This window comes from Apis dorsata, unplaced genomic scaffold, assembly GCF_000469605.1.
Source record: "Apis dorsata unplaced genomic scaffold, Apis dorsata 1.3 scaffold_73, whole genome shotgun sequence".
Lineage (NCBI taxonomy): Eukaryota > Metazoa > Arthropoda > Insecta > Hymenoptera > Apidae > Apis > Apis dorsata.
In genome coordinates this window covers 1,886,935-1,898,292 of record NW_006263371.1, presented here as the reverse complement: position 1 = coordinate 1,898,292, position 11,358 = coordinate 1,886,935, and the positions used below count along the sequence as shown (strand labels likewise).

General features: G+C 31.1%; 1 protein-coding gene across 19 annotated transcripts in view; it reads left to right on the top strand.

Moving 5' to 3' along the window:
• LOC102675631 (cAMP-specific 3',5'-cyclic phosphodiesterase) overlaps positions 1 to 11,358 on the top strand; it is a 256,477-nt gene that overhangs the window by 234,886 nt on the left and 10,233 nt on the right. The window contains exon 1 of one of the 19 annotated variants that reach the window (XM_031507981.1): positions 4,726 to 5,030. The exons of the other annotated variants lie outside the window; for them this stretch is intronic. Within the exon in view, the coding sequence (XP_031363841.1) occupies positions 4,911 to 5,030 (120 nt within the window). The 5' untranslated portion in view covers positions 4,726 to 4,910. Of the gene's footprint in view, positions 1 to 4,725; positions 5,031 to 11,358 lie in introns of those variants that run through there. 19 annotated transcript variants of the gene reach the window in all.

Here is an 11,358-nt window from a genome sequence, read left to right as displayed (position 1 = left end):
CTCTCTCTCTCTCTCTCTCTCTCTCTCTCTCTCTCTCTCTCTCTCTCTCTCTCTCCTTCCTTTCACCGAGTACTTTCGCATTTCTCGTCCAAATTTCTTGCAGACCGGTCGCATCCAATGATGTTTAATTCATTCGATCCGTTTCCACGTGCACGAAATAATCAATGATGGAAAATAAATCTCGTATACGGGGGAAATATCGTGGATATTTTAAATTTATTTGCGATTCGAAAGTGAACGGATAAGAAGAATTTCGATAATCGATTTAAGAATTTCTTAATTAATTCTTTCTGAAGGAAGGAATCTGAAGGTTTACAGAATCTGTGCGAATATAATTTGAATTAATTTTTCTTCTTCTTTTTTTTTTTTTTTTTTTTTCATTTTAAATATATTGATAATATTTCTCTTCAATTTTAAAATATTTTTTATTAAATTTTCGTAGGAATTTTTAGCAATAAATTTCGCGAAATTATATAAATAGAAACGTGGGACGGGAATGAAAAGATATTTTGGGATAAATAACGGGAGAGAATATAGAGAAACGTGAAATGACAGTCGAATTAAATTTACATATAGAAAACATATATGGAGGATTCAAATCGTTTGTTGCAACGAATTATAAAAGAAAGGAAAAACGGTATTTTCTTTCCATCGAATTTTTCGTGGAAGATGGAACAGGCGTTTCTGTTGTGAAGGAGTTGAGAATAAAAAAAAAAAAAGATATTTAAAAGGTGATGAAAATTGATTCTGTGAAATTGAAAAAGAAGAAATATCGATAATACGTGTGGTAGGCGTGAATTGTAGCGAAAATACAAAGTCCATGTTTCAAAGTGGCAGTGGATTCAAGAATTGGTTTTCATCCACGAGCGTGAAGAAGATATGATTGAAGCGGACCAAATGAGGAATAATTGGGAGGAAAATTATCTATCCGTCTATTACGTCGGCTCATTTAACGTTTCGAGATATCGTCCAATGTACCAGCAAGGCGTGCTGAGTGTCACGTAGACTCCTGATTCAATCCTAATTGCTGGTTTTTCATCTCTTGCTTATTTTTCTTCGAAAATTTCCGTCATTTCATTCATTCAAACACGTGCAATTTTTCTTAGAAATATTAAATATTAAAAAACAAAAAATTGTTCACTTCTCACGGATAAATATGGATCACCATTTGCCAATTTGAAATTGGAAAAGGGATATCAAGAATCTATAGAGATTTTTTTCAAAAATTTTCAAAAACGAATAATTATAATGGAAAAGCATAGAAGCGTCATTTTTGAAAAATTCTATGAAATAAAATATTTCCTGTTATTCTTTTTCTGTCTTTCTTTTTTCCATAATCTCTATATAATTTTCAACTCGTCGAAAATTGAAAACAAATAATCATCCCAGAGTTCCATAATCGGGCAAGAAGGAGTACACTAATTTTTCGTCCCTGGATCTTCAAAATAGGAAATGCATACGAAAGTACGAGAGGTTGACTCATTTCGAATTAGAGGGTCAACAGATTTGACTTGTTCGTGGACGATGACTGTTCTAGGCCGAGATTCGTGACCGATGATATCAGTGGCCAGGAAAAGTGGCCATTCGGTTTATGGAAACGATATCGTTTCGTTCGAATTCAAATATAAATTTCTCGAATATTTCTTATTTTTTTTTCTTTTTTTTTTTTAATTCTTCCACTCTTCGACTAAAGAAGAAACAGAATCTATAATGTATAACTATTGAATAAGAAAATGAAAAACAAGTGTTTCGAATATTTTCAATATTTTATTCATGCATCTGATCCAATTTGTATATATACATATATGTATATATGGTAGGAGATTGAAAGAACATTTCATTATGAATAAAGAAGTAGTCTGGATCATGTTTTATATGAAAGTTGAAGCTTTGATCTCTTTTTTTAATAGAATTACTGTTTTTTATACTTTTTTATACTTTCTTCAATGATGAATTTCTTATTTTTTATGAAAAATTATTGTAATATATTTTATATTATAAATATTATAAAAAAAATATATATTATAATATTATATAAAGTTCATCCAATATTATGATATACTAAAATATTAATGATAGTATAGTATGCTCTAGTATTGTAATATAATACTAGTATAATGGTGCTATTATTGGTATTAATAATATTAGTATTGGAAAAGTATTTGATATAATGCCTGAATATATCAAGTATACTTAAATAATAAACTATATTTAATAAGTATTTTAGTATATCGAGTATAATTATTTTTGTAAAAAATAAAATACTTTGAACATAAAATTTTCTTTCACAAACATTTCAAGAATTTTTTATTTTTGTACGATAGAAGAGCAAAGGAATGTTTTGTTGCATATTTTCAAAATAAATTGTTTTGACAATGATGAATTCTCAGACGGAGAAGATGCATTCGAGGTATCTGCGTTACCGAAAACCGTAACGATGGTCAAGTGTAATGCAAATCAACGGGTTTGTAAGGATGCAGATGAATCTTTCACGCTAAGAACAATATCCGAAAATATAATATCCAAGAAATATTTTCTCTTCACTATTATTATCCGTTCTGGCTATGACTAATATTAAACGTTAGATGTCGTCATTGGAAATCGACTACTTCTTGGTAAGATTTCTTTAGGGCGAATTTGCCAAAGTCTGATCACATAAAATTTTTGAGAATCATCAAGAAATAAAATAATCAAAAATTCTTTTAACCCCAGAAAATTTTATACAAAAGTTTAACAATCGATAAAAGAAAATTATTATAAATATTTTGAATATTTTTATATAAAGTTTCTTCAAAATCTCGATCCCTCCTTTTTGGAATTTAATAAAAATTTAAGTTGGACGTAATTGAATGGATCGATATTTCATTGTTGTATAACAGATATGATTGGAAATCGACTACTTCTTGGTAAGATTTCTTTAGGGCGAATTTGCCAAAGTCTGATCACATAAAATTTTTGAGAATCATCAAAAAATAAAATAATCAAAAATTCTTTTAACCCCAGAAAATTTTATACAAAATTTTAACAATCAATAAAAGAAAATTATTATAAATATTTTGAATATTTTTATATAAAGTTTCTTCAAAATCTCGATCCCTCCTTTTTGGAATTTAATAAAAGTTTAAGTTGGACGTAATTGAATGAATCGATATTTCATTGTTGTGTAACAGATGTGATGATAAAACATCACAATCTTGAAATAAACATTGCAAGGACACTTATTAGCAATAATTTTTGTTAAATAGAAAATTGGAGAATGTTATTGATAATTGTTTTTAATTTCTTTTTTTTTCCAAATATTATCAATTCGATAAATTGATTCATATGCTAATTATCTTTTTTACGTATCACTGATCTTGTAAATCAATTATTCATTACTCGATACTTTCATATGAGTCATATTTCATTAGTCATTGATTACATTAACCGTTTAATTTTTTATTAATGCTGTTCTCTTTGCATTTGACCCAAATGCATCATAATTAAGTATTCGTTAAAAATCATTCAGTTTATTATTCTCACATCCTCTAGTGATTCATGAATTTACAATAAAATGTAACATCATAAAAATAGAATTTTTTTCAATTCTCTCATAAATATCATGATCATCAAATATCAGATAATTTAAAATTAAAGTCATAAAAATCATAACAGTATTAAGTTTCAAATTTAAATATTCAGAAAAACATCACACTTTCTTCTTTCCAGAGAAGTGACCACATTGATACATAATAATTTAAACTTAAAAATATTTTCAGTAGTTCCAACTACTGAGAAAAATGATGATTACATACATTTCTTTATCACCATCCATTTCCCAAACTTTTCTTTCTTATTTCTCCACCTACCTACCCAACCTATCCAATTGAATCACATTAAATATTTCAACAAAAACACAAATAAATTTCCATTTGGATCCCATTAGAAACATACATATATATTGAATTACATGACAAAAGTGTTGAGTAACGCTTGATCCACAAGACCGAATTCACTTACCTAATCCCAGAACCTAATTATAGTCACAACATCCCTCAATGACACATAACACTACATAATACGAATATAGAACCGTGACAAAGCTTCGAATTAAAAAGAAAGAGAGAGAAAAAAAAAGAAGAAAAAATCGCTGGATCGACATTTAATCCCATCTAGATGATTTATCATTCAACTAAACTGTCGCGTGGTACCAATAAATACCGCGATCGTTCGGGTTGAAAGGGTTAAACGCCGTCCCAACTGCAATTCAAACGTTCCTCGTCGTCGAATTCTCGTTATCCATTATTCGCGATTTCCGGCTGGCGAGCGAGCGAGAGAGAGAGAGAGAGAGAGACATAGATTCGCACCACACTGTACCCCCACCACGGCGGCCAACAAACACAGAAGTTTGGCCCAGATAAAAAGGCTGGCGGCCCCGAAGCGGGCACGTAGACCACGCTTAGCAGTCGAGCGACGTCAGCGCTCGTAGAGCGGACGTGCTCAGAGGCGCAACTGTTACGGCTCGTGCGCACTTTGACACACGGGGCACACGTGTGCATCATCCTCGTCGTTACGCGCGTCCAGAGAACTCGGTGAAAATTCAGAGATTTCGAACGAGATTTGGATAACAAGTTTCGTCCAGTTTTCGTCCAGAATTGTAAAGAACGTGGTGTGGTCGTCGAGTGGACGACAAAAAGACGCTTACTCGTCCGTTGGTGTTTGTCTTAGAAAGTGTTGTTGCGGACGGGGAGGAAGGAGGGAGGGAGGGGAAGGGAAGGGACTGGTGGGGAGAGGTGAAAGTGAGAGGATCTTAGTTTCTTCTTCTTCTTAGTTGAAGAGGTTTTGTTCCACGGTTAGGGAAGTTGACAGAAGTTGTGTCGAGGATACCTGTCGAGTGTCGTGGATACTTGTTACCAGAGAGAAGAGGAAAGATGGTACAGCAGGCGGGCGCTGAATTTGCAACCGGAAACCTGGACGAGTACACGAGGTACTTCAATTACTTGAGGACCCTGGCGGACTTCACGGCCATGGCCAGCATCGTTGCTGTTCAGGTAATCGGATGTTTCGAGGAAAATTTGGAAAAGTTTCGCGTTGCTCTTGTAAATTTGAATTTGAACAGAAAATCTTGTTGGATTAATTCGAGGAGAAAATGATTTGATCCGATCTCGAGATGAGAATTAGATGGATGGATAGATGGATAGATAGGGATTGGAAGAATTTAGATGGTGATTTGTTAGGATTTAGATTTGGCTTTTTACATAATCATGATTTTAACACGAAAGTTTGATTAAATGATGATTGGTTTTTGGAGTTTTCGAAATTCTATAAAGATTGGTCTAAAGATTTTTTTTAAAAGATTATATAATATTCATTGATATTCATTCTATGAGATGGATGGATTCGTTGCTTGATTGTGAATATTTTATTGTAGAAAATATGATGCGATGGAAGTTCTAGGTAATCTGAAACGAACTTCCAGTAATTTAATTTATTTTTTTTTCAATATTCTTAAGAATTTTACGATCAACTAATAGGTTTAATCAATACTTGACGTAAAGTATTATATAATAATTACTTTCTCGAATATTTTTGAATAATTTTTAATATATGAAAAAGAAATTCAATTTCTTACAATTCGTATCAAAGTTCTTATTGTGAAGTAACTTGAACAAATAATTGTTTGATCTTCATTGATGAGATGAAAGATACATTTTTAAAGCGATGATGATGAAATTATGATAATAACTTTAATTCCTTGAAAACTTATTTACAAATTTGTAACATCTTTCGAATAATTGTATGATAAATTTTTTACTTTGCAATTATGCAATTTGCACGTCGATTCAAGATTTGATAATTGTCAAGATCCACATCTTAATGCATACAATAAAATGATAAAATAAAAATTTAGCTTCAGAAAATTGTTGATTTGGAGAATTTCACGATAATTTCAAAAAGAATCTTTGGATTATTTGGTAAACAGATGAATTTATGATACAAAAATTCGACAAAAATTTTTTTTTCCTCAATTTTTGAAACTGCAATTATTCTTAATTAAAATTGCAAATAATTGAATTACGTTGAATTTTTGATAATTTTTTTTTTTTTTTTTTCTATAAGAATATTCGAATATTAATCCCTAAAAAATTTTCTACAAAATTGATTCCGTTTAATGGATCGATATCCTTTGATAAAATAAAGCAAGAATGATTGCCGGAATTTAATAAATTTAATAAATCTTCAAAAATCTCGATTCTCACGCCATATGTCGTGTCAACAAGAGAGGATTAACGTCTCATTTCGCCGATCGATATCTTGACGAGGCTCAAGGACCTTCAATGTCGGCGGAACCGGGGCAAGGTGGCTGTTAAAAATCGATCTATCGACCGTTCTGCCCCTCCAATAATATCTCCTCGAGCTTCGTTAAAAGTTTATTCGGGTCATGTGCGTTACATCTTAATTTGATTTAATTAAATTGAAAGAGGACCAAGAGGACCTCGATCTTGCTCGATGAGAAAAATTTCACGATGAAAGCAGCCTTAACATTTTAATTCTTTTATTACATTACATTTTAATAAATATATATAATATATTTATAATATTATATAATAAAATTTAATAAAATTTAATAAAATTTATATAATAATTATATTTTCTTCTCTGTGAAAGCAAACATCAATGTATCTGTCCGTCAAAAGATTTTCCACGGTATCGTTCACCAAGAAAAGAATTTCCCTGATTTCCAGTTAATGGTTAAATACTTTTTTCTTTACTCTACTCGTTCACCTGATTGAACCATGGAAATCCAGAGAATATACAGAAACAACAATTACACTTTCGTACGCTTAGAAAAGGGATCGCAGAAGATGAAACGGAATATTTTCCGTTTCACGCGCGGATAATTAATGCTTTACGAACGAAACAATGGATTCGAAATGTCTATCTAACCAACAGATGCATCCCGTTTCGAAATTCGAATTATAAATTATATCTCTCAGAAACTATGTTGCGCGAATAATGAACAATGAAAATTCCGAGACAAAGCGAGCCATCATGAAACGAATAAAATTCTCTCCCTTCCTCTCGATCTCTCCACAAGAAATAACGATGAATAACGATGATCGTACCTCCTCCTCCTCCTTCTCCACCCCTTGACGTCACACATTTGCGTACAATAAGTAAAGGAAAAAAAGGAAAAAAAGGAAAAGAAAACGAAGGAAACTGGTTCGAGAGACGATGAGACAACCGTACACGTTATCGAATAATATTAAAGTTCCACCCTCCTCCTCGATTCGAAATCGGTTAAACGAGTCAATTTTTCGATCGTCGAAAATCTCCCCCTCCCCCCCTCTCTCTCTTTCTTTCTCTCTCTTTTTTCTCTCTTTCTTTCTCTCTTTTTCTCTCTCTCTTTCTCTTTCTCTCTCTCTTTCTCTCTTTCTTTCTCTCTCTCTTTCTTTCTCTTTCTCTCTCTCTTTCTCTCTTTCTTTCTCTCTCTCTTTCTTTCTCTTTCTCTCTCTCTTTCTATCTATCTATCTATCTATCTCTATCTCTATCTCTATCTCTATCTCTTTCCTGTGGAAACAGAGGCGATCGATTCAGGCTGTACACATATATGTATATGTTACGCGGTTGAATCTTGTTTTCCAATATTCAGATATCATCGATGCTTTATCTACTTTGTTTACAGTAACATATCGCGATGGATTAACGCTATCTTGTCGTCGTGCGCGGCTCTCGAACGCGCGTTGATCGAACGTTAGCGCGTAATTCGCGCGGTGCATAATTTTTCTACGAAATGGCGGGCACGCGGAAGAATCAACACTCTGATTTGATACATGACATCTGATTTGAGAAATCGATTCTCAGATTCTGAGTAAAAGTATATATATGAATGGTCACGAGATGATTATGGATAGAATTGAATTTAATTGGAATTATGTTTCAGATTAAACGTTTTGGAGGGAATTTTTTGGATTGGTTTAAATTTTAATTGTATTGTATATATATGAATGGAGATAATAGAATTGAACCTAATTGGAATTATGTTTCAAATTGAACGTTTTGGAGGGAATTTTTTGGACTGGTTTAAGTTGGAAATTGAGAATTTTAAGAGTGTATTGTATATTTATATATATATGAATAATCATGAAGTGATGATGGATAGGATTGAATCTAATTGAAATTATGTTTCAAATTAAACATTTTGGAGGAAATTTTTTGGATTGATTTAAATTTTAATTGTATTGTACATATATGAATGGAGATAATAGAATTGAACCTAATTGGAATTATGTTTCAAATTGGATGTTTTGGAAGGAATTTTTTGGACTAGTTTAAATTTTAATTGTATCATATATATACATATGAATGGTCACGAGATAATAGAATTGAACCTAATTGGAATTATGTTTCAAATTAGACGTTTTGGAGGGAATTTTTTTAAATTGGTTTAAACTAGAAATTTAAAATTTGAGGAATGAATTAATATAGAATTCCGTTTCAACTTGGATCTTGGTTTTGTTCTTTTTAAATTGGAGGAATTTGGAAAACTGGAAATTGTGAAATGAATTTTTTTTCACTTTTTAAATTTCGCGAAAGGTTATTCCACTTAAATCTATGAATTGAAAAAGAAAAGGACGAACTAAGAAGTTTTTTTTAACAAAGAGAACTTTTCGTTCTGCTTTTATCTGAAGAAAGTAGGGAAAAAACTTTTAAAAAAAATCCTAGTGATAAGCGTTATCAATCGACGTGCGATTTAGAATGTTTACAAGAAAAGTCTCGTACGGGTCACGTAATATTTAATTAACAATTAATAACGAATAAAAGCTAAAACGATCAATAAATAAATAATATTCCTCGTCATATGACTTTTGTTGTCAGCCTGTTTTATCGAGAATTAATTGATAATTAACAATAAAAGTATAGTGAGTTTATTTATACACTTTTTTGTGTATTATACAGATAATGCCTTAAGAGGATCTTATTCTTAAACGTACAAAAGAAATTTTATTATTATTTTAAGTTATTTTCTTAACTTATCGATATTTATAAAAACACTTTCAATGATTTCTTTTCTGTCGACAAATAAAAAATTATTAATTAACAAAGAAAATAATATCGAAATAAGAATTAGATAATAGAATTAAAAATTCGAATCAATATCTATTTTCCAATCTATTATTAAATATTGTAAGCCTATTTAAGTTTACAACTTTTTCTATTTTTAGAACATTTATATTTTCTTGATATTAACGTTAAGCCTCGATTAATCATTATCAATTCTTATAAATAGATCGAAACATCGTGGATAGTATTCTTTTCGAAAATTTATCTCTGCTTTCATTAACAAAATCGTATAACAAAATTTTATTGACAACAAGAATTCAACAAAGATTAATTATCCATCGTGCCTATAATTTATTCACGATATAACAATTAAAGCAAAAAAAAGATCAATTCATTACTTTTACAATTTACACAAAGAGAGTATAATTTTCAGAACAACTCATTTTATAATACATTTCGATTAACTCAAACGCCTTGTAGATTGCGTTTCGACTGACATCAGATATACGTTATTTCGATCGTAAAATTTTCCGATCACTTTTCCAAGATACGAGAAAGTTTTCCTTACCGAGAAGATAAAAAATTATCGAGTGGTAATTTCCAAAGAAGAATTTAAAGAACTTGAACAATGATAGTTAACGATAGTTAGAACACGTCATTCGTGATAATAATTGAAGATGATCAGTACCCAGTAGTTTATCATAATGATTTATCCTAGATAATAGATTTTAGATTACTTTGATCGTATTTTTTGATAAGAAAATTACATCACATTGTATATGTTCTTGCGTGTATTTTTATTCGTTCATCGTCTTATCGTTTATAATATTTACATCTCTTACATTAAATCGATGAATGAGGTAATCAAGTACGACATTTACCATGCGTGTTTCAAGACTTTTGATGGATATTCAGCTTAGGTGTATTCTTTTAGATTATGTCTATGTATTATAATTGTAGTTTAAAAAAAAAAAGAACGATATATGATAGTTATAGTGTTGAAATATCATCTCCAATTGCTTGGATCAAATATTTATATTCTACAGTCGATGAAGTTGAATTATTATTACCGATGTTTATTTTGAACACAAGTAAGTTTTTCAATAATATTTGTTGGAGGAAAAAGAAATTAAATTATTTAAAAGACATCTAATAAATCCAAGAAATAGAAAACTGTAAAATAATTCAGGATCGAAATCAAGGAACCACCTCACATTTTATCATTCATAGACACCGTTCCGTCCAGAAGACAGAATTTCTTTCCTCCTTCACAAAGAACCTCAAAACGGGCTATAAATCTTGTATAAATCTTCTATCTAAACTTCTTCAATCCAATTTCCTCCTGGAACGCGCCAGTCGTGCAAAATTTATCCTTGACCTATCTTAATACGTTGCATAACGTCGAGAGAGAGAGAGAGAGAGAGACGTGTCCATCGATCGTTTTTAAAAAAAGAAGAGAAAAACGACACGCGGGAAAAAAATTGAATTATCAATTCAACTCCACGGGCGCACGAGGGAGATTCGCAGGGAGAGGAGGGAAATGTGCGTATCGGTGACGCAGCCGCCGCCTGTTGGCTTGGAAATATCGCGAATCGATGAACTCGATTACACACTTTATCGGGCAATCACAGAGTTTAATGCGGGCCGACCGACAAATTACACGCGAGATTAATCCCGATGACGACATAATCGATACCCTTATCGATTGATTTGATCGATGACGATTTAATTAAAACGTTACGATTATTCACTTACACTTGCGTTACGTAACGAGTGTTTCGTTTATAAAATATAATATAAAATGTTAAACTTTTCTTTTCTAAAATATTAAATTGCCTTTTTATTTATATTTATTATAAAATATAATATAAAATATTAAATTTTTCTCTTCCTCTCTTTTCTTGGTCGATAAAAAAATTTGTTCGTCAAAAAGAGTCTCGTGACGCGATAATATTATTTCTCTCTACGTAATTAAAATAAAGATTGATAAAATTAAGCTTTTAAGCTTTTTTCTTTTTTTTTTGCTTCTCTTCTTTTTCGTGCGGGTTAAGTCTAATTTATTTATGATTATACGGTGACATTGATTAATTAGAAGCGATCGCCTCTTTTCTTTTGGCGTTCAAAATTGGTGTACGAGCACGCGTTTCTTCGCATACTGAAGAAAGAACGTTCGATAATTTATCGATCATGACCTAATTATTATTCGTGAAAAATATCGCTCACATTAACTCGTTAATTGTCAACTTAGTTTCTATGACTCTAATATCTGAATGACAAATAATAAATAACAAAATTCACAGAAACCTATTTATT